We start from the raw sequence: 23,280 nt of genomic DNA, 5'->3' as shown, positions 1-23,280 counted from the left end.
ACAAAAGTTAAATGGACAATATCTTAAGGGGGGGGCGGCAGTGAAAACTAAATTGTTTGTGGCGGTTACGTCCTGTGCTGTGTGGTTGCGGGGGGAGGGCGGATAAAAGCTAAAATGCAAACAGTCCTTATTGGCCCTTTAACAGATCCTACTATAGATATGCAATTTAACTTAATGTACTTGGATCACAAACTAGGTTTCGTCAGAAACGCACGCAACCTCGGTTACAGTGTTTTGCGTAATAAGCCTGGGCTAGTGTAAATACAGGGTCAACAGCATGCAGGCTGCGCGCAGTAAGGCGCTTTGGGGCCGGACGTGACCCGTGCGCGACATTCCCTCTATCGGTCGTCTCCCAGCTCCTCTTGGCGAAGCAGCGACAACATTTTCAGGAAGAATAAAGTTCCTACACAGACCCGAACTCGGCTGCCAGGATTTACAAGTCTACCTTGAATATGTGGAGAAAGAACGCGGCGTTGCGCGAAACTCTCACCGGCCTCTTGCTGCTGGCTACGTTTTGCGATGCCCACCAATGTAAGTAGTAACCAGTAACCACAGGGAGTCACAGCACCGCACCGCACTGCACTGACTAAAACGAGCCCTCGCGGTGTTACAGACTCGTTCCACTTCCTTAGCAGATTTTTCTGGTTTGAACTCGATTCATATCTACGTAAAGTTGCACTGGATTCCACGTTTCCATGTCACCGTTTACCATCGAGACGTTGTCTTATGGGATTGTGAAGACCTAAATATTGGATATTCCTAAATAATATGAAACTATTTTATAATGCTGCAATATCACACAAAGTCGGTAAAGCATGGTCCATTTGCTATGCGATGTTAGTCTTTTGACGCAAAAACGTCGTTAAGTGCCACCATTATGGTTAAAGACCGCTAAACGTTTTTTTTGCGCGTTGGTGTTGCCAGTCCCGGCGTCGCCAGAAACTTCGCTGCTGTGGCTTAACTGAAAACCAGCACGTGGTGTCACGGTAAATCCCTGCGTAAACGGACGTGCTTAATCTGGTCAAACCTGTATGCAACTTTCTCCTTTTCTGTTTCATGTGCCTGTTTATTCCCTTGTTTCAGCTACAGTGAGATGCCGAAGATCATATCCCCTTCCCTATAAACCTGAAATTTTTATTCTCGCAAAAGCTTGCAATTTGTAATCGTATGCGAATCAATCTTAGTTCCGAAACCCAGTCCTTTTCTCCGTCAGACCAGCTGTTTTCTATACGTTTAAAAACAGCATCGTACTGTAAAAATAATCCCCCCGTGGTTTTTCGAGTCCTGGCGCAGAGCAAGGCATCACAGTTTCTAACGCGGCATCGCCGGGCAAACTCGTTGTTTGAAGAAAGAAAAAAGGGCAACTTGGAGAGAGAGTGCGTTGAAGAATTGTGCAGTAAAGAGGAGGCACGGGAGATCTTTGAGAACATCGCTGAAACAGTAAGTGGTGTTTCCATGGGTCTGGCGATGCTCTCATGAGTTTTGTTGTTTGCTGTTGTGATTTTGTTATTATATGTCTTGAATCCTAATGTATCGTAAAGTCTGCGATTTTATTGACTTCAGTGATGTGCAGTTTGTGTACAGCACGTCAGTGATTGCGCATTATCGATAAAACGCACTTTATCTCTGCCTTCAGATCAATGAACCGCTCCATGCTGATGACGCATTTTGTGCTATTTATGTGTGGTAAAGTCACGTGACTAGTTCTCTGGACAGTAGTGCAGAACATCAGAAAACAAGGGGCAAGAAACAGCTATAGGCCTATTTCCATCTTTCTTAAATTATGTTGGGTGACTTGGTTTAAAAAGTAAGTTGATTAACTCATTAACTTGTCAGGCTTGATTAACTTGTCAGGCTTTAAAAAAAACTCTTGGGGACCTTTAGTTTTTATATTATTGTAAAAGCTACAAAAAGCAAAAAACAAACAAACAAAAAAATCCAGTCTAATATAATGATATCTGACTTGTTTATTTTAGGACTACTTCTACCCAAAATATGTTGGTAAGTCATTATTTGTCTTTACATTAATCCTCAGTTTTCTCAAATTCTGAAGAATTATATCAGACCTACATCTTCATTATGATAGTTTAAATAGTCAATACTAGTCTCAGAAGGCCAATTCAGTTGCATTCTTAAATTCAGAAAAGTAATGTTACATAGTAGTCTGTACTCTCACTGTGTAAAGCCTTGCAGAAAGATTGTAAAATTAAATTGCAGAAACACTGAAAATCCTGATCACAATGTTTTTTAAACACTCCAGATGTTTCGCTGTGATTACATTACACTGTGGTTACAACATTACACATTAGCACAGGCTTTTCCTTTTATCCACTTACTGTGATGTCCTGATGCTCAATTCATTAACGATGCCACAGTTGAGCTCCTTTAGGTAAACCTGAATAGAAAAAACGACATCTTTGTGTTTTAGAGTGCCTGGGCTCTCATCGTGTAGGTATAACCAACTCGGGTGCTGATTCTGAGATTCTTCAGGACCTCCGCAGCTGTGTGAAAGGTCAGTCTTGTTCCTGGAACTGCCATGTCCTGTTGATATTGACAAAACATGGGCAATGAGATGAGACCCAAATCTGCTCCAGAGGGCCAAGCCATTAATGTATTTTGTGAGATCACTCTTGCCAACTAATAAGCCTTCAAAGTTTTGACATGCCATAAGAAGTGCTGGGCTTTTCGTTGGACTGAGATGTTCACGGGCGTTGTGTGCAGAAATCACGGACCAGTGCCAGCCTCTGCCCTGCCACAAACATGGGTATGAACGTTGCTTGGACGGCCATGCCACTTACACCTGCATGTGCAAGCCCGGCTGGACAGGCATGCACTGTGAAGAGGGTGCGTGGACCCTGGTCCCTGTCCCATCAATCACACAGTCACAACATAGACCCATGTGCATCAGTCAGTGTAAAGAGCCATGTTCCAGACTATAAACTCACAAATACCATACAATAGTAAAATTATGATTGCTAATTACCATAGATGGTAATAAAAAATTGGGGAGAAAAATATATAGATTCATATTGTATAAGATGTCTATTTAGATTTTTGGAGACTTGTTGTACAATTGGTAAGAATACATTCTGTTGGCCAATTTGGGTAACTAGAATTGTTGGTTAATCAAAGTGTAAATTTAGTTTGCTTTGTTGTTTTCTAACAGACATTAATGAGTGCGAAGATCCAGAGTTCCTCGCTGGTTGTAACCATAAGTGCTTTAACGTACCTGGGAGTTTTCGTTGCACATGTGAGGATGGGTTTTACCTGAAGGACAACATCCACTGTTTAGGTGAGACATCCCACATCTGGAAAGCACACAGATCTGAGAACAACACCAGAGCTGGTCAAACACGCCTCACACCCACAAAACTTATGTCCTTGAGCACTGTATTTTATTATAATCTCCCCTAAATTAAAGCTCAAATAAGCACTCCAGCAAAAAACCCTGGGACAAATTAGTGGTCATCCCAGCTAGGAATTTTATGTTGCAGGATTGTTCCTCTGAGGGCCTTTTTCTTGGTTATCAAAATATTCTATACAATATTCTTAGAATGTACCAGGTCAAATGTATTGAACATTGTGTCCAGTTTTTTATCATTGTATTTAGCATTGAACACTGTTTTGTTACCAAAATGTTCTACAAATATTGTTACAGTTGAAATTTTCCAAGATCGTTCAGTGACCAGTTATATAAAAAAAACTGTGTTAAATAGGCGTTCAAATAACAATGCAAGGAGATCAATAATAGTGTATAATGTTAGGCATGTTTTTGCAAATGTTCACTGTTATATTAGATTTTTTAATTTAGATAAGTGCTTTGTCATAATTGATAAGGATGATGTGACAGGTGCGGAGAGGGAGACAAGAGTGCGGAGTCTCTTTATTCTCCATAATAAGATAAACAAAGAAGTGCAGCGGTGAGATGGCCAAAGAGCAAACGCTAAAGCAAAGAGCTGGCAGTAACACTTGAGGTGCTGGGACGCACCACTAACACCTGGGTTGTCTAGTCACAGCAACGAGGAAACAGTGCGCAGCACTGGACAAGCATACTTGTGGGCTTAACCTGAAGAGAAACCAAAAGACAAATAAAGAACAGATGAAGGCAGTCAACAATCTGGGACTGGGAATGGGGAAGACACAGTGTGTGTGTGTGTGTGTGTGTGTGTGTGTGTGTGTGTGTGTGTGTGTGTGTGTGTGTGTGTTGGTTAATGTGTGGGTGGTCTTGGGTGTGTGTGTTTGGGTGTGTGAGTGGCAGTGGGCGTGTCCCTTGGGCTGGGTGCCTGGTGCACCATCACAGATCCTAGGATGAAAGTATAGTGAGGCAGCCTATTTGCAATGCATTTGGCCTAAAAGTTCTGTACATCCATGTATTGTCCATTTGTAGACTGCCCTTTAACTGCCCACTGGAATTCCTTTCTTTGTAGGTGTATGAAGTACTCATACTTCTTACTGGTCAGAATATCTTCGGTAAAAAGTATTCGTAAGCTGTAAATGGCGTAAACCATGTCCTTCACCCAGCTTTGGTGGAGCGCCTGATCCAGATTCAGTTGACTTCCCCCCTGTTTCATGCTGTCAGCCAGCTGGATCAGAGCCCCAGCAGCTGTTTCAGGAATGCTGGGATTTTTCCTGTAAGAGCAAAACACAACTCCAGCCGAGCTATGTGGCCACGCGTGTCAGGAGACCTGTTGAGATAAAAACATTTCCATCTCCATCACACACACGTGCAGACGCACCCCCACACCTACACTTCTATTATGTGGATGTTTTGTTCTCTCAGACCCCACTGTCCAGGGTAGCAGATTCAGTTTAAAAGTGGCTGATCTTTTGTTCTGTAAAATCCCTGTAAAAATCACATATTCCATATACAATACATAAACATGTAGCGGAGCTCTGATATACTTTACATAATGAAATTATAATAGCACATTAACATTGATATTCATATAAAAGCCTTTTCATATAGTATAGGATCTGTATGTAAAAAGGGCCATAATAATTATATATAACCAACATATAGAAACACATGGTCATATTATGTGTACAGACTTTTTGCATGAGTGCTGTAACAGTGTTTTCCAGTCCTTGACCTCCATTTGGCTGGGTGCCTCTTTGCTTTTACAGGAAACAGCCCTTTCGACATAATGTTGCCTGTTTACAGCTCAACATCTGAGAGACATTAATATGCGTTTGTGCGGGTCTGAGGCGCTGTTTATCATGTTTTGGTGGAAGAAATGTTTGCAGCCGAAGACTGAAGTCTCTGGAATGTGGGCAAACCCGGATGTGTCAGTAAGATTTTGAAATAATGAGAGTAGCCACATGTAGTGTCTAATCCTTATGTCACCTCCAGATATTAACGAGTGCAGACTTTACCCCAGCATCTGTAAGGAGCCGGCCAAATGTGTCAATACGCCAGGCGCGTATGAATGCCAGTGCCCCAAAGGATACAAGTATAACTTTACCTCCCATGAGTGCCAGGGTAAGAGAACACACACGCATATGCGCACACACAAACACAAAAAATGTTATGTAACAACTAATGTTTGGGTGAAACTCCTCACCTCTTATGCTCTGAATTCCCCTGTGGTCTCTTGGATAAATGTTTTCATGCTTCATGCTTCCCTGTCCTCTCTGCTCCTCCTGGTCTGCTGTACCTCCTTGGTTCTTTAGAAAAAGAGAGTCCAGCCTTCTAGTGCATAGCAGAAGCCACACAGAACTCCAGCCTAGGCCACCCGGGTTCCTCCCACCTTCTCCAGCTTAACATCACTTGAACCCTATACAGTCCACTGACGTCTGTGCCCATGAGCACTGGCAAATTTGCTATAGACCTTACATTAGTGGGCTTTCACTTCCATGCACATGCACTCCATTCACCACTAGAGGGCGCTATACGCCAGTTAACACTGCTTAAGCATCATGCATGTCAGAGCAGAACTCATTTTCTGGTCTTTTCTGGTGTTTACACTTTCAAACTGCATTACAAATATCACCTCAATGGATGACTCAAGTAGTGTATATAGACCAGCAGGCCCTATAAACAACACAGCATCATTGGGACCTTACCACTAAGGGACTGATATTTGCATGCGTAGCACAGCGTCGTGAATAAGACAGCTCATGACCAAGGTATTTTTTGAGATCACATAGCTAAAACTGCAAAATATACACACAGGAGAAGCAAACGAGCATAATATGGGTTAAACATAGTATTAAATTTGGCTCCGATTTGCAATGTATTCTTCCCTTCTCTGCTGTGGTGACTGAGCCCCGGCCTGTGTGCATGTGCTGGCCAGACCTGGACGAGTGTGAGCAGAACATCTGTGAGTTCGACTGCACTAACACACTGGGCAGCTACTCGTGCCAGTGCGACGGGCGTGTGGGCCTTAAGCTGTCCGCTGACGGGCACACGTGTGAGACCATCCCTGTGTGTGTGCCACTCTATGACCACAAGCACGGGGAGATGCTCTACCTGGGTGAGCAGTTCACCGGGGGGCCGGTCATCTACCTGCGCTTCCGCCTGCCTTTGGAGAACAGCCGGTGAGGGGAGGGCTCCACCCTAGGGCTGAGCCCGCTGTCTGAGCTTTAGACCAGGGTGGGTGTTGGGTCGGGTTGGGGCCAGTAAGCGTCTCCCTTTGTTTGCCATGTCCAGGTTTGCCGTGGAGTTTGACTTCCGGACGTTCGACCCGGAGGGCGTAATGCTGTACGCAGAGTCGCTGCAAGATTCGTGGTTCATGTTGGGCCTGAGGGGCGGCCGCATCGAGGTGCAGTTGAAGAACCAGCACTCTGTCAAGGTCACCAGCGGAGGCAGAGCCATCAACGACGGCCTATGGCACGTGGTGGGTGGTGACTCGGGTGATGCTCGTGCGTGTGTTTATGGGCTTATAAACAGCTTGTTTAACTAGAAAATAAAGTTTGACGTCCGTTGTTCAAAATTCTGCTCAGGTTTGTAAACTTCCTTGCTCTTGTACATATTTGATTCTTTATACATGGGTCACACAACTTTGGTAAGATGCAGAGCTTGTTAGAAATGTACCTAAAATATGCTCGAGCATGAAGGCAACAAAGTGAATTGGTAAATTAAACACATTCACGCAAATAATACTGTATATTTCAGAGATGTCAGTGCACGTAGTGCCCTGATCTTACATTATATACAGAGTAATAGACAGCGTAATAATTGCAGAAGTGCTGGTTATAAACAGCCCCACAGAAAGGGCCTGTTTTGGGGTTGAAGCTTAACCGTTTGGCTGTGGTCCGCTGTTTCTTCTCTGCCGTGCACTGATTCCCAGATCTCTGTGGAAGAGCTGGAGAAGAGTATCAGCGTGAAGCTCAGCAAGGAGGCGGTGCTGAGCATCAGCAGTCCGGGGAGCCTCTTCGGCACCACCAGCGGCAAGCTGGACACCAAGGTTTACATTGCTGGCTTGCCCAACCGTAACACCAGCCTCATCAAGCAGGTGCGTGTCTGCCCCAGCCGGAGCGCACACACGCGGACCACGGTTATCTCGCAGTGCACCTCACCTCAGTAAACGTGCACGCGCACGTGTGTGTGTGAAACTTCAGATCAACCCCAGGTTAGACGGCTGCATCCGTGGCTGGAATCTACTAAACCAGGGCACCTCCGGGGTGAAGGAGGTCATCCAAGAGAAGGAGAGCAAACACTGTTTCGTCTACGTGGAGAGGGGCTCCTTCTTCACGGGGGCTGGGCCTGCCTACTTCAACATCGACTACAGTGAGCGCCTGATGCCAATCCACGCAAATGATGTTAAAGTCGGCAAATGATGTTAAAGTCGGGACTGATCTCTTCAGTCCGACTTCAACACTCATACAGCTGCACTCACAAGCTTCCTGCATGGAAGCTGGTTTCCTTCTGAGTTTATTTTCATTATCCTATTTTGATTATCTGCTTATATACAATTCTGTGTAATTGTACATGTAATGATTTTTTTGATCCTGTAACAACATGTGTGCACATTATGTAGGTTTATACGGTTTAAATCAAGGTTTACCATGAAAAGTTGTAAATGCCTGAGGAAAAAGTGGCCCATGCCCCTGTCACTGTGCTGGGTTCATGTGTTTGTCTGCACAGGCAGAGATGGGCAGTGGACAGTGGATGTAGAGATGGGCATTCGTCCATCCAGCAGCACGGGTGTTCTGTTCACCCTTGTTACCAACAACACTGTGCCCCTCTCAGTCACCGTGGTAACTCAGGGCTCCATCGATGCAGTAAGCATAGTACATTGAAACCTCAACAGGAAAAACCGTATATATCATGACTTTGGTTATAAAGCATATTATTTCGTACATGATTATTGTCCCTTTTTGTTGTATGCCATTGACAAATATAGAGCTTAAACAATATGTATGTTTTAATATGATGGACCACATTTGTTAGATTAATCTTACTATCAAATGTATATATTGATTCTGTAACAAAGTACTGTATATGGGATATGTGTTTCTTATAGACCTTTGCACATGGGTAACCAACTCTTACACTTATGACTGTACGGCCTAAATGTTGCTCAAAGCCATGTGTAGTTCAGCACTTCTCCGTCAGTACACCCCTTCGTGAAGTTCCTTGGACACACACCTCCACACACACACACACACACACACACACACTTGGCTTCTCATCCCCATCTCAGGACCTGCAGGTGTTTTTGGACGGCATTCTCGTGGCGACGCTCCAGTCACTGATGCTGTGCTATCCGGAGCACTTGGTGGTGAGAATGCAAGTGACCGCGAACAGCCTCCAGCTCTCTGCCAACTCCTCCAAAGTGTCGTATGCCGATGCCGAGCTTCTGGGCCAGGCACTGGCTACGCTCAACACCACCATGCAGCAACCAGTGGACACCTACATCGGGGGACTGCCAGGTGGGTGGAGTGCTGCTGCTTACACTGCCTTCAATTCAGTCACTTGCTGTGTGGGGACGACCAGGCATAGCTAACACACACCAAGTCACCACACAGCACCGCGATTTGGAATGTAGAGAAACTGTGCAGAGACCATGGAAGCTGATTACTCGGGCTACTGACTCTAAAACACACCACTGTAAAAAAGAGAAGAAACAAAAGATGCACAGTTATGTTATGGTAAGTTTGTTAGCCATCCTCTTAAACCCCCTAGCAATGAATAGTTTCGGACCATTGAACCTCTGAAGGCTGAAACATGGTTTAAGGTAATTGTACACCTAGTAGATGCACATGCAAAACAGGTGCACCTTATATAGTGGCCAGTGAGCACAGGTGCAGCGTAGCTGTTTCTGAAAAGGTTGGTAGCAGGCAAATCCTTTTAGTCGACCTTAAGCAGCTCCCTGTCAGCACTAGTCCATCCTGAAGATGACATCTGCCGTTATTAATCCTTTGAAAGCTACTAAAAGAACTGGTCTGAACGTGATCATGACATCTTTTTAGTATATGCTTAATGAACACATGAAAGAAATATTTAAGAAAGAGAAAATATTTAAGACAAAGCTATTACTACCCATAGCCCTACCTACCACGGCAGAACCCGATGAGCTGTTGGAAAAGAGCTGAGTAGGCGGAATTAAGATCCTCATATCAGCATTTCCCGGAAATGGGAAACCGGGCCCTTTCACTGTGGATGTTTGTTTAAGCTTTTCTCTCCCCATCTGTTAAATGTGTAGCTTTCTGTCCGGCACTAAGAGGTGATCACTTGAGGTAATCCCTCTCTCCACAGATCTTCCTCTCTCCGCTACGCCAGTCTCAGCCTATTACCACGGCTGCATCATGGAGATCCGCGTGAACAAGCATCTGCTCGACTTTGACGAAGCCGTCAGCAAGCACAACAGCATCAAGTCTCACTCCTGCCCACCCGTGCATCCTCCCGAGCCCCCCGGCAGCGGGCCTGGTCCTGCCCCAGCCCGGAAGTGACGGGACCAGCACGGGCGCAGTGGAGAACGCCTGCGTACCTGCCCTTATTGCTGTCTGTCCGGTTGTGAGAGGAGATGGTAAAAGGGAGAGAGAGAAAAAGAAAGACAGACCCAAAAAGGGGGTCTGGAGTTTTCCCTCTTTTCCTTTTTGTGGATTTTATTACACATGCCATATTGAGAACCCTGTGAATATTAATGATACACGCTGTTATCCTGAAGCTGTTGAAGGGCATTTCCTTCTGTATATTTCCACTGTTTTAAAGAAATAGCAGTTGACGCAATATGGAGCTGAGCTCTGATTGGTTTAGAATATGTGTTCCGATTGGATGTACAGAATAAGACAGATCCAATTTAAGATTTCTTAAATAGGATCACCCAACTTTCTATTTTTAAACGAGATGAAGAATAGTCCTTTTTACACAGATCAGTGAGAACACAAAACTTAGTTGGCTAGAAGTGTTTACCATGTACTGTGTAAACAAACAAGTTTCTGTTGTGCGTTTTACAGGTTATAGTGGATTTAGTGGTAAAAATCTATTGTGAATTGTAATAAAGTACGAAAATCCAATGTTTCCAGAAAAATCAGTCTCTTCTGATTTAATTGGATACTGGGTGACAGGAGGCAACAGTAGAGTGATCTGCATACTGGAATTGCTTTTCTGCATCATGTTAATGATAGCATAGAACATAGAATGTTTCCCATTTTAGCCTTTACAATTATGCGTTATGCCCTTGTGTAATATTCATCTGAGAAACATTATAAAAATAAGGGGATGACTTAGCTGGTTGATTGAAATGTACCATACGAAGAACGGAAAATCATATAAGCTCAAAGGGAAGAGATTAAGCAGAGTACAGCATTTTGTCATGTACAGAAAAGTGGAATATGGCAGATGAATGATGCAGCATATCAAGGTGTTAGTGTGTTGCGTGTTGCTGAAATCGTGGGCCTGACTCATGCCTATGGCAATTCACGTGGCATTGATGTGTCTAAACGTTCATGCCAAGCGTTACCCAGGGGTCTCTCAGCAGAGACTCTAGGATTCAAGGGTCTGCATACTAGGACCTGACACAAAATATTAGACCTTTGGTCAAAGAACCTGGTTGTGCCTTACTCTGTCTCATCTCCTACCCTCCCCACCCCATCACCTCTGGATTCATATCGTTTAATTAAACATTTTAAATAAACCTCATTAGACCTATTGCACAATAAACCTAACACCACTGATCTATATTATGAAAACTATTTGTAATGTGTTATATCGGAACCCGCACCGACTATGGAAATTCTTGAGTCATCTTGTCTAATAAATCTAAAGATAAAACCTCATTAACACAGAGATAGAGTGATGGGCTTGGATATTTCTATGTTATTCATAATAACTTGGCTCATTAACGTGAAGCTTCCAGAGTACTGCAGCAATAACCGGACCGTGAGCTGGCGCTCACTGTTTTGCAGGGGAAATTTCTGCATTGGGAACTCCCTGTCGTCCGCGCTGCAGTTTTAACTTTCCACCAGTAAAAATCGTCGAATCTGCTGTTCGTGTTTTGGGGCAGGAGAGACGTGATGAGGGCAAACTAAGCCGAGAGAGCGGAGAGTGCCGAGCTCTGTCTGTGCCGTAGCGCTGGTGGTGTTGAGTGGCTGTGGTATGTGGCTGGGTCTGAATGTAGCGGTGTAGGAGACTCCCCCGCTGCGGAGGGAAAGCTTGCGCTGCGCGGTCGGTCGCTACGTCTGAGCCACAGAGGGTGAACTTTGCCGAGCTTGACGCAGAACCAAACATGCCACTCGCCTCGGGTTCCTTGTTGATCCTCATGTGCGTCGCCTGCTCGTCGGGGTGTAAGTACACAAATACTAGACATTTCAGATGTTGTGGTTGCTAGAATAATCTGAACGGAGGACTTTTCAAACAAATGGGAAGAACAGCAGCTAACATTAACAGCAAACTCTTCAGGACACTCGCGCACCAACCAGTCCAAAGAGTGGACCTCAGTAGTTGCTATTAACAGTTAGCTAGCTGGTGTACGCTTACTAATGTGCATTAGCTATATGCCTTAAGTGTTCTTTACCTGGACAAACCGTGTTTCGCAGTGTCCTTGTCGCCTGAGGAAGCTAACCAGTTTTTAAGAAGAAACAGAAGAGCGTACCAGGTTTTTGAAGAAACGAAACAAGGGCATTTGGAGAGAGAATGCGTAGAAGAGATATGCACCAAAGAGGAGGCAAGAGAAGTGTTTGAAAATGACCCTGAAACGGTAAACCTCAGCATCTTTTTTTCGCAATTCCCGTTTTATTGTGCTTAGTGAATTGACTCAGCAACCGCACACATGCTGCAAAGCTGTAGCGATACTATGGCAAAGTGTACACGGGACACGGCAAAAGTCACGGCAAACAGCTGTGTCGGTGCCTGCTCTCTCTGCTAGCCGCGAAGGACCTTCGGTAGGTCTGAGCTTGTGGCGATGACAGCCGTCGACCTTTCGCCCGAGCTGAGCACTTCATTCTTGGTGCCTCGTCTAAATTCAAACGGCGATTTTCTTTCGCCTGCAGTGCATGTGTTTTGCAGCAGAGTGAATGACACAACTTCCCGAAAGTCTGGATGATTTAACGATGCTGTTTTCTGTGTCCGAGCACTTGGCACTGAGGGACAGTGTCGTGTTTGTGTTGTAGCCTCTGGATGATCTGTGTGCAATTGCTTGGTGCGTATTGAAATATTTAGGAGTTCTCCCATGATCCATTTTGATCCTTTATGCACTTTCCCCTCAGTGTTTAAGACCTGTGAATAGCTGGATCTGAATTGCTGCTCCGCAGAGATCTGTAATACCCATCTTGCTTTCACTTTTTCAATTGTAATTGCCCAATCTCATAACAGACTTTTTAAAATGCTTGCGCTCATATGCGCAAAATGTAAGCCCCATAATCCAACTGCAATTAGAGCAAGGATTACTGCGACTTTTTTGCCTACTCGCAAGCAATGGAGACAGCTTGCGGTTTATTATAATTATCTTTAATAGTTCATTACTGTAGACTGAAAATGGCCTGTTTAGGAAGGAAAACAGTGATTTATGCAAATGAAACAAGTCTATAGTAATGATTATTGACATGAAAGAGACCAATGGTGGAGCAGTGATGAGTGCAGTGGATTGGAATGTGTTTTTAATCATAGATAAATGCCTGATGGGTGTCCCATGTGCTTATATCTGACGTGTTATTTGCCCTACACGTAAGAGTATTGTACCCAACATACAGATTAGGTAGAGAGTTCCTGAACGGACTGTTAAAGTAGTTCAGACATGGTTGTACTGTGATTAAAAGAAACCTTTGTATTTTTTTGGAACAAAGATAGATCCCTTTTGATCCAGTGAGGTGTCAGGGCTATTATTAGAATGCTTATAATCATATTTTAGAGGGTTTTGCATCAGTGGTCCCACCTGAGAACTAAATGAGAACATTGATTAGAAAGGCACAAGTGAAAGAAAAGGGAAAAAAAAAAACATGATTGGGTGGGACAGAGTTTCTCCTCTCTCATATTTCAGTGAACGGAGACGAGGGAAGCGGAGTGTGCAGCACAGGATGAGGATTAAAGTGGGTCCTCACCCTGTGAGGATGTGCTTGTGTGTGTAAGGCTACAACAGTTTACATACCTCGTGTTCACTGTGTTCGTGACTGTGTGTGTGTGTGTGTGTGCGCGCGCGCGTTTGTGTATGCCTGTCTGCGTGTGCATGCTTGTATGTGAGGAGGCGGGGTATTGCAACTCCTCGTGTGCATTATTAGTGGTGCATCCGTGCAGTCGACGCCTTACTTGCCGGTACTCTGACTCGGCATTTCCTTGGGAATGCAGCAAACGCGCAAGCCGAACGGTTGCCGGGAGACCGAGCGGTTGCCGCGTGGATGGAGAGTGCACCGGGTGATGTGCCCTCCCTGTCAGCTCACGCTGTTGTTTCAGCCGCTTTAGGACTGCAGTGCTCGTGCAGGTGCTGAAGAAAGTGCCGTTTTCCTCTCGCGGGATGGTAAATAGTCTGCGTCGAATTAATGACTCATGATGACAAAAGCTGACTTGGAAATTCACAGAAAGAGCCCCATGTAGAAATCAGGTCAACTGCACAGCATGCCACGCCCCACAGGCCTACAGATGTGTGTGTGTGGACTGGGTGGAATGATGACTGTCAGAGGCATTTTACACACTATAACTGGCTTGTTTTCTAAAGCAACACTGATAAGAGTCCCAACGTGTTGGAACAGGAGGAGGGTTAGATTAAAGCTAAAATACAGGGCATCACTGCACTATCACAGCATCGGGGCTGTTCACAAACTCATGTCAGAATTGTGGGTTTCGAGGTAGAATGATAAATATCCACAAATGTTAATAGGGAAATATTGGAAACATAAACTGTACTGTACTATTTAATTAATCGAGTCCTAGTTACCTAACTCACTCTTTCTTGGTACCTTTTCAGGATTACTTCTATCCCAAGTATTTGGGTAAGTCATGAAACACTGGCCATAATCTCTTCGCTCTTCCCAATGCAATGGACAGAACATGGTGTGTATTTACCACTTTCGACAGAGGATGTCATCACTTGAGAACCTTCCTTTTGTCTGTTTAGTCTGTGTGGAGAAGTTTGGAAGTGCAGGCAAGAAGAAGGAAGACCTGGTCACCTGTGTCCACAGTGAGTTGACATCGTGCGCCTCTCATTTCCACCCTCTCTCTGTCCGTGCCGTTCTCTGTTCCATCCGCTCTCTCGCTCGCTGGTTTATAAATAGCTAAACTGGAGAGCAGAGTTCTGCAGCTACAGCTGCAGTGCAGTGGCGCTGTGAACAGAGTGAAAGAGGCATTAGGAGGGAAGGGGAGGGGGGTGGGGGGGGTGGACCAGGAACACATGCAGAGGTCCTTGCCGGTTCCGCTGTCATTGACAGTCGGCGCCAGCGCAGCCTATCAGCTTGTGAGAAGATCAGCGGCAGTGTGTGTGTGTCAGCGGCACTCTGAATGAATACAGTCACGCGTGGTCTGCGTGTGACGCAAGCTCGCAGTGCTCGCGTGTGCTGGAGGCTCGTCCCTCGTCCCAGCCCGAGTGTTTCTGCTGAGTCAGAGGCAGCGACAGGCTGGCTCAGAATCATGAGCTCTGATTGGTTGGTTTTGTTCCAGCCTGGAATCCTGACTCAGAACAGAGGATGCTGTGAATTTGTAGTATCCTTTTCTCCCCCCACCCTCCATTTCCATCTCTCTCTCTCTCTCTCTCTCTCTCTCTCTCTCTCTTTCTCTCTTTTTCTTTCTCAATCCCTGCTCAGGCATGCCCAGGCTTATCTTTAAGAAATGAGCTGATGCAGTGTCAGTAGCACACCAGAGGCACTACAGATGTGTGTGAATGGAGTGATGAAACACAGTCCTTTAAGCACTGCACAAGCTTAAGACGCAGCTGCTGAGAGTGAAGGGCGGAAGAAAGCAGAGCACTAGACGCAGTTTGTTGTTTTCATCCAGTATTGCCTCAGCTGGATGACTTGATCTCAGCTCTGGCCTCTCTGTCTCTCTCATTCTCCCTCTCGGTCTGTTCAGACATTCCAGACCAGTGTTCACCCAATCCGTGCCATCACCTGGGGACGGTGCGCTGTGAGGACAAAAAGGGCGAATTCCACTGCCACTGTTTCACAGGATTTGCTGGCAACACATGCGAGAACGGTGAGAGTCACTAGTCTTCATTCTGAAAGGATGTCCAGCACATGATACAGTCAGTTACAGATATCCATAGAGAAGGTAAATCACCGTGCAGTGCAAGACTGCTGGCAGACATGAGTAATCCTATCTCGCACCTTAATGTGTAAATTAGAGATGTAGCTATGGTTTATTGGTGGGGAGGGCAACTGAAAGAAACTGCCTAATGCGGAGTGTCCTCTGATGTCCTCTGACTTGCATGACTGCACGTTTCCCTCGTCCTCTGGAAGGTGTCTCTTCTCTCCCACTCCCTTCTGTTGCTGCAAGCTAAAATAATGTAGCTTTTGTTAGCTGATTAACAATTCTCATGGTATTTGTAGTCCAGGCTGTAGTCCATAAGTTCATTTACCGAAAAGGTCGGCATGTTGGTTCATCGCGGTGGTCACACCTACCGGCACTGCAGAGTGACTTTCTCCCAGACACACACACAGAGGGAGAGAGAGAGAGAGAGAGAGAGAGAGAGAGGTGATTGTTCCACTGCAGTGCTTTTGCACACATCCACTGTGACTCATGCCTTCACCTACAACTATGGAATGACGAGCAAGATGAAAGGGTGGACAGAGCAGCTTTTCTAGTGCTGAGCATCACCTCACTATGCAGTCAGTCGTGTCTCAGATGTTTCATTAATATCACTGCAGGAGGTGTTTTCCTATACAGGTTCAACTGAGAGGAACATGTGAGACAGTCTGTACCAGCCTCAGGTCTCCCTAACACTGAGTTACTGTATTGCCATGCTTCCTTAAATCCCAACCCACAAACCTGGTCCAGTCGCAGTATGTTTGTTTAAACCTGATTTGTTCAGATAAGCCCTGCCCCTTTTAAGTGACTGGCTAACGTAGGTTTATGTTCTTCTCTTATTGGCAGATGTAAATGAGTGCAGTAATAAAAATGGAGGGTGTGATCATGAGTGCAGAAACACGATGGGAAGTTACCACTGCTCATGTCACGATGGTTTTACACTGTCCGGTCACCACAGGTGCCTAGGTACGTCAAAGGCAGTTTGGTCAGACCTGCCAGTCATAGTGATGTCTCTCTTCTCTGTAGTCTGCAATGATTGCATGCGCAACATGTGCTAGTCAAAACAATAGAGAGCAAATTAAACCTTCTGGGTACTTTTGGTCTGAAGTACTCAAACTGAAAATAAAAACTTTTCCAAGTTTTTATTCCCACACCCTGCTTTTTAATACATGCCCAAAACATATTTATAAATCAGTTTCCAAAAAGTATTTTTAATAAATTACATATCCAAGATAAATTTCAAGCATTTTCCCCAGATAAATTCAAATGTTCAAAGTGTTTATTCAGTCCAGATTTTTTTTTTTTTTTTTTTTTAGATTTCCTTACCCCTTGATCTTACATTTTAACCAAGAACCTGTAATACAGTAGACGGCCAGCATTAATACAGCTTTATTATGTGTGAAAGGTCATTTATGTGTGTTATGAATGCATCATAAATGAATCATAGACTAAAAGATGACATATTTATGACCTATCTGAATTATCCAGCTGTAAACTGCTAGGCTTGGCATCGTGACACCATTGCATATTCCTGACTCTGTTCCAGATTTTGATGAATGTACAGATATTCCTGACATATGTGGTACAGCACAGTGCAGGAACACAGTCGGGAGCTACGAGTGCCTTTGTGACTTGGGCTACGTCTATGACAACAAGACCAAAGCCTGCCTAGGTAAGTCAGAAGCACTACCTTTGCTAAATGCTAAGGACTAATGCCTTTAGATGTGGGCCTGCATACTTGTTGACACAAGTAATTGAATGTTAGGAATTCTGTCCGGGGTGTAGTGGTTTTTGCATCTTCAACACTGTTCATTTCCCTTTTGAGAAAAGTAGAATATCCAGAATAGGGGAAAGCCACCAACTTAATTCATGTCTTAACAGGCTCCTGGCTGTTCCCACACTCCCATGTGCAGGGTGGCAAAAACACAAAGCTCTTACACCAGCTTTCAGGGAACATAATAGGTTACGGTTTGATTATAGCCTCCATGAGGAAGGAGCAGGACGTGTTTTGAAAGTGTAAGGAGTCAGATCCTCCTGGCACAGGTATAAAAGTGCATGTTATGAGCACTAATCAGTCTTATTCATTGTTCCACACTGTGGGCTGCCAAAGAATCGCATAGTTCATCGTTCCCAAGCTGTGAAAAATTTCTTTGACCGCATATACGTTAGGCCTGCTTGAGGTGCTGTTGGCTTTTCCCTTTACTGTCGGCGCTCGTCTTTTGACCGTCTGCTCCCTTCCCATAATCACAAATCCAGTAAAACCAACCTAAATAAATCCAGTGACATGTATGAATAAGTTTTTCTTTTGCACACGTGTTGAAGATGAACTGCACCTTTGCTCATCCTTTTCAGTTCCGCGTATCCTTGTGTGCTGAAATATTCTACTCTTTTCAGTCTAAGCATTTGCTGCAGCAGCCATCACCATAATGAAATACCAAGCTCAGCATCTTAACAATTCTTTGGAGGGAGGCAGATGAGATACATGAGAACTAAATCTGAGATCTCATTTTGCAACCAAGCACATGATTATCTTTTAATGCCCTGTTCCCAACATGCAGGAAATAGACTCTGCATTTCTAAGGCATGTAAAGTTACTTTTACACTACACTAACAGACAAAAGGAACAATGCTGTGACCCATATAGCACAAATACATGCAAGTCTTACTCAAGGATTGCTGTTCATTTCTTCCAATCCTAAACATTGGTTTAAGGGTTGATGAGGTTACATTTTATCCCCAGTTTGCAAACAGAAAGCAAAGAGGCAAGTGTGTGTGTGTGTGTGTGTGTGTGTGTGTGTGTGTGTGTGTGTGTGTGTGTGTTAAACCTATTAATGTTAAAATGGTTTGTTTCTAAACAGTAAGCTATAACCCAAAGAGGTTATTTTGTTGGAAATGTGGAAAATCACAGTTTTGAATGATTAAGAACCATGTTTCAGGCTTGTCTACAAGCTTAGTGCCTGTTGTTGCTGTCTGGGTAAAGGGACTAATTTTATCGTTATTCTCACAATATAACAGATGTGGATGAGTGTGAGTTAGGCGTGTGCATGGAGGAGTGTGTTAACACGCCTGGGAGTTTCCACTGCTTCTGCGATGGCCGGCAGGGCAAGAAGCTCGGGCAAAACTTGAGCAGCTGTGAGGTAACGTTTAAGCTGATGTCATCATCTTGTATGACAAACCTTTACTATTGTGTACATTTACTTATACTCATAATATCTTCACAACAAAAATGGTGCTGTGACCCTGTAGGGAAAATGTGGTGTGTTCTATCCCCTTTATCTGCTTTTGTATTATTCGTAACTGTGTGTGCCTACTCTTATACACGCACCCTTTCTAGCCCATAGAGACTTGTTTTCCACTTGACATGAGGAGGAACTCTCGCTCCCTGTACCTGGGCCGCATGTTCAGTGGGACACCTGTGGTCAAGCTGCGATTCCGCCGCCGGGTTCACACTGGGTGAGCATCTTGACTCCATCAAATCTCCTGGAGTCCCCACGTATGGCTTCAAGCACGTTATGCAGACACACAGCACTTAAAGGTTGTTGGTTTTTTTTAAAGATGCTCTTATCTGCAGCACATGGAATAAGGCCAGTAGAGTGAAAAAAGCAAACCTATTACAAATAACTGTCCTGTATCTCCATTTAGTATTGACCGTCTCTTTTCCTACCCAGCTTCACGGCAGACTTTGACCTGAGGACGTACGACTCGGAAGGAGTCGTTTTCTTCGCGGGTGGTCACTTGAACAGCTCCTGGATCGTGCTGGCCGTCCGCCAAGGAAAGCTGGAGCTGCAGCTGAAATACGGAGCCGTGAGCCGCGTTACCAGCAGCGGACCACTGGTTAGTGACGGACAGTGGCATAAGGTAACTGCACACCGACGAGTTTGAGAGCGCCCGAGTTGGCTTAGGTGGCGTGGCCCAAATGCTGTATACTATGTATTGGGGCTATTCTAAACATAGTGGACAAATCTGTTGCTCCCACTTACATTTCTTCGACTGGCTTTCAGATCTCAGTGGAGGAGCAGGCACGGAGCCTGGTGATAAAGATCGACAGGGAGGCGGTAATGAAGATTGCGGTAAATGGAGATCTGTTTACTCTGAAGAAAGGCATGCATGAGCTCAACCTAACCGTGGGTGGGGCCCCCTTCAGAGAGGACGGACTGGTTAATAAGGTAATTGTCTAGATGTGAAGTTAGTCTGTTAAATTTATCTTTACCTTGTCTGTGTTTTGTTTTCCATCTCTGTTTCCTACTCCGTGTCTTATTTTAGTTACTGCTGCTTTATAGCTTGTGTTTTTTGTTTCTACCCAAGAATGTGGTATTCAAGACTGCCAGAGAATAAGCATACAAACTCCCTTCCAAAGTAAACAAAGCCATTTATAAGTGCAATCTAGAACAGCATGCTTCCTTCTGCTCAGACTACTGGCCTGAGATTAGAACACATGTACAGGCACTGAGGCATATGGCACCATTTGACATTCATCATTTACGCAGGTACACAAGCCCAGTTTACAGAAAGCCATCAGCAATGTGCGGTATCTCATGTAATTCACAAACATGGAAGACGGGTTCAAGCTCAGAATTTCACCCTTCGAGGCAGAGGCATCGAGCAGTTCTTTGGGAGGTGCTGCTCACTGTAACTGCGAGCACACTTACACCATTGCTCTTGGTGTTGGCGTTCCATAAGGCTGCCTCTGGTGGGCTGGACTCTGCCAGTAAGTCTGTGGTGTCCTGCCCAGTAGAGCCAGTGGTCAGGATCTGCTCAGCCTTTGCCACAGGGCCTTCTACTTACGGTTACCTCACATCAGACCAAAAAAATAATCAAATGTAAGCATGGCCAGCAGCAGGTGTGTGGATCAAGATTTTGGGTCCCGCACATGTTGTTCATTTCCATGGACACAAACTGGGACACAGCCGTGTGAACAGTTGTCTGACTGATTTGCCAGTAAGCCACTAATCTCCTATAACCAATTTTCTTCAGGAAGCTGTTTTTGTCTGCATGCATTTCCATTTGTTTTTGGTCAAACAAGTCAAATTCTGACCCATGGTCGTCCTGTAACAAAAGCTGTTTTGTAGCAGTAAAAAAAGTGTCCATTGCAGGGGAAATGTATACTTCCCCCCCCCCCCCCATGTTTGCACACTGCACCTCGCACTGTACCCAAGGTTTTTGGAAGCGTTTGGAGAACAGATTGCTCAGGCCTGGCCTCGTGTCTGACCAGGGTTCCTCCATGTGTCTTCTTTTATTGCACTCCAGTTGAACCCACGTCTAGACAGCTGCATGCGTGATTGGCACTGGCTGAGTGGCGAGGACATGTCCATCCAGGAGACCATCCGCTCCAACACACGCATGCAGTGCTACTCTAGCGAGGAGCGCGGCTCCTTCTACCCGGGTCAAGGGTTCGCCTACTTCAACCACAGCCATGGGGCAGGTGTGCACATGGAAGTTTGCTGATGTCGACTTAGATTAAACAAATATGTACCAGATTGGTAAAACTGACACAGGCACGTTCCAGTGTGGCTTTTTGTGGTTTATGCTGCTGGGTGCAGGGGGTGGGCCACACACTTGTCACTGACACCCCTCCTCCCCACACAGGCTACACGCAGGCTCTCAGAGTACAGTTGAGTCTACGGCCCGCCTCTAGCACGGGAGTTCTGTTTGCACTCGTCCGCCAGGACACCGTCCCTTTCTCTATCTCCCTTTCTGACTATCACACTGGGAGGAACGAACGGGCAGAGGTGAGTGTATTTTTGTGGCACTTGTACAGTCGAAACTTGTACAGTTTCTCAGCAGAGGCCTCTATTATTTGAGATTATCCAAGGGCATTGGGAAAACTGTAAGGCCTGGCTCTTTTTTGCTGTCAGAACAGAAGGAATATCTTATCACGCACCTGAGTTCATTCCATTCTGTATCTGGCTCCTTTTGTAATGGGAAGTTTGTGGGCCAGACCACACGGACAGGGCATGATATATGAGATACAAGTCCAAAGTGTCCTGAGAGCTTAAGGTTCATCTGACATCATCTCCCTCACGGCAGTACGTGCTGGTGTCTTTCGGTGACGTGATTGTGGCCAGCGCCACCATGCCCCTGTGCGACTCGAAGGTGCATATGGTGAGAGTGAGCGTATCTGGCAACAGCACAGTGCTTGAGGTGGATGGGCAGCCAGCTCTCTCTGAAACTCTGGAGCACCTGGAGCCTCTGGACCTCTCATCCTCATACAGCACCTTTATCGGAGGCATACCGGGTAAGGCTGAACTGAGATCAGTCCTGTGTGGTGTCTTTGTTTTTTTTTTTCCTTGCAGTGGCTGAGTGAAGAATAGAATTTGGATGAAGGTTGTGAGGCAGTGATGTAACTGAACTAAGTATTAAATTCTTACCGTGATGATGAAACTGTCATTTTAGTGAAGCAAGTTTTGTTGGTATGGTCTTCAGTTCAGTTGTGTACAATTTAGATTGAGGATAAACTTTGGCTCTTCTCTACAGATGTTTCTCTGGTGTCCACGCCGGTCTCAGCTTTCTACACAGGCTGCATGGACGTTATGGTTAATGGCCGCCTGTTAGACCTGGACGAGGCCCAGCACAAGCACAACGACATCCGCTCTCACGCCTGCCCTCTAGTGAACCCCCCAGCGTAAGAGGACCAAGACCAGTTTGAGGCCACAGCAGATGCAAAGGCCTCGTTTCTTGAACCTAGCTTAAGCTGACCGCTGGAACCAAAATGCCTTTGAAAGAAGACCTTTGAGTCAGAGTGAATTTTAGTTCAAGATTAAGCTTAATCTGGGTCTTTAGGGCTGTCACTACAACGCCTTACAGAGCCCCCATCCTCTCCACTAGAACAGTGCCCTAGTTACAGCAACACTTACACTTACCTTTCCATATACGAGTTCTGTTTTGTCAAATCGCCTCTGGTATTCTGCATAGCCACGACCATTCTGCATTCTCATTCTGCAGCACTGCCCCCCCCCCCAAATTACAATAGTCCCCCCTCCAACAGCAAACGTATACACAATCACAAACACTGTAACTGGTGTATTTATATTAGACTCACAGACACAGGAAATGTATACTTGCATTATAGACCCGAAAAAGCACTGCGCCCCACACACGCAAGCTACTGAGAAGAGAGTGCGCTGTAACATACTGTATATGTAAATATGAGTGTATATTGCTTTTTTTTAGGCAAAAGCAAAAGATCAAGACATCCAAGTACTTTAAGTTCTAGAATGAAAAGGTCTTTAGTCACCAAAGGCCTAGTAGGTGCTCCATGTCAGCGTCATTTTGATTTTGAGTTCTGTCCCTCATTTGTTTATTTGTTGTTTTTAATCTTCTGTATTATATATGAAGTCTGTTGTTTTGCTGTCTCTCTCTGCTGTGGGCTCCTGGTGTGTTCAGCTCATGGGGAGATCTTTAGTCTTCGCCGCCTAACTGGAGACTTGAGTGCTTTTTGGGGGATAAATAAAAATAAAGGAGGTTGTAATAATACCTTTTGAACTCTGTCCTACATTCACCGCTGAAGAATATCTGTTCAGGATTAGTGAGCAGCAGAGACAGCTAGGTTTCAGATTTTACTTCCAGTTTCTGTTCTGAAAAAACAATGTGGAGGAAGAGAATTCTGTTGGGATCACTCTGTATTTTGTCATGGTAATACTAGATAAAGGTCTTCTTCATGTTAATGT

The 23,280-nt window shown here is 45.0% G+C and overlaps 2 protein-coding genes across 3 annotated transcripts; both read left to right on the top strand.

Annotated features, from left to right (window-relative positions):
- The first annotated feature begins 114 nt into the window (after positions 1 to 114).
- pros1 (protein S) lies at positions 115 to 10,475 on the top strand. Of its 2 annotated transcripts, XM_027008993.2 has the most exons (14): positions 115 to 531; positions 1,283 to 1,440; positions 1,977 to 2,001; positions 2,429 to 2,512; positions 2,722 to 2,844; positions 3,167 to 3,292; positions 5,351 to 5,479; positions 6,294 to 6,537; positions 6,650 to 6,836; positions 7,290 to 7,454; positions 7,561 to 7,729; positions 8,087 to 8,223; positions 8,646 to 8,874; positions 9,701 to 10,475. In XM_027008993.2, exons 1-14 carry the CDS (start codon positions 453 to 455, stop codon positions 9,892 to 9,894), a joined length of 2,049 nt encoding a protein of 682 aa, XP_026864794.2. In that variant the 5' UTR covers positions 115 to 452; the 3' UTR covers positions 9,895 to 10,475. The 2 variants fall into 2 exon arrangements, with proteins under 2 accessions (XP_026864794.2, XP_035390545.1); XM_035534652.1 differs by having other exon boundaries at positions 438 to 1,440.
- Positions 10,476 to 10,566: 91 nt separating this feature from the next.
- Positions 10,567 to 23,086, top strand: gas6 (growth arrest-specific 6). Its single transcript, XM_027009006.2, has 15 exons — positions 10,567 to 11,730; positions 11,983 to 12,143; positions 14,343 to 14,367; positions 14,493 to 14,555; positions 15,440 to 15,562; positions 16,460 to 16,579; positions 17,160 to 17,285; positions 18,629 to 18,750; positions 18,948 to 19,066; positions 19,282 to 19,471; positions 19,615 to 19,779; positions 20,861 to 21,035; positions 21,200 to 21,342; positions 21,641 to 21,848; positions 22,088 to 23,086. The coding sequence occupies exons 1-15, from the start codon at positions 11,673 to 11,675 to the stop codon at positions 22,237 to 22,239; spliced, it is 1,950 nt and encodes a 649-aa protein (XP_026864807.2). The 5' UTR covers positions 10,567 to 11,672; the 3' UTR covers positions 22,240 to 23,086.
- The last annotated feature ends 194 nt before the right edge of the window (positions 23,087 to 23,280 follow it).

The sequence above is a fragment of the Electrophorus electricus genome, chromosome 16 (genome assembly GCF_013358815.1).
Source record: "Electrophorus electricus isolate fEleEle1 chromosome 16, fEleEle1.pri, whole genome shotgun sequence".
NCBI classification, from domain to species: Eukaryota; Metazoa; Chordata; class Actinopteri; order Gymnotiformes; family Gymnotidae; genus Electrophorus; species Electrophorus electricus.
The sequence above is the reverse complement of the archived record's forward strand: the minus strand, read 5'-3'. Positions and strand labels throughout refer to the sequence as shown.

Excerpts from the sequence above, each read along its gene's own strand:
- gas6 (XM_027009006.2), top strand. The coding sequence starts at position 11,673 with ATGCCACTCGCCTCGGGTTCCTTGTTGATCCTCATGTGCGTCGCCTGC. Across the intron at positions 21,036-21,199 it reads CAACCACAGCCATGGGGCAG|GCTACACGCAGGCTCTCAGA; the intron begins GTGTGCACATGG and ends CTCCCCACACAG. Across the intron at positions 21,343-21,640 it reads GGAGGAACGAACGGGCAGAG|TACGTGCTGGTGTCTTTCGG; the intron begins GTGAGTGTATTT and ends CCCTCACGGCAG.
- pros1 (XM_035534652.1), top strand. The coding sequence starts at position 1,168 with ATGCGAATCAATCTTAGTTCCGAAACCCAGTCCTTTTCTCCGTCAGAC. Across the intron at positions 2,002-2,428 it reads CTTCTACCCAAAATATGTTG|AGTGCCTGGGCTCTCATCGT; the intron begins GTAAGTCATTAT and ends TTTGTGTTTTAG. Across the intron at positions 2,513-2,721 it reads CCTCCGCAGCTGTGTGAAAG|AAATCACGGACCAGTGCCAG; the intron begins GTCAGTCTTGTT and ends CGTTGTGTGCAG.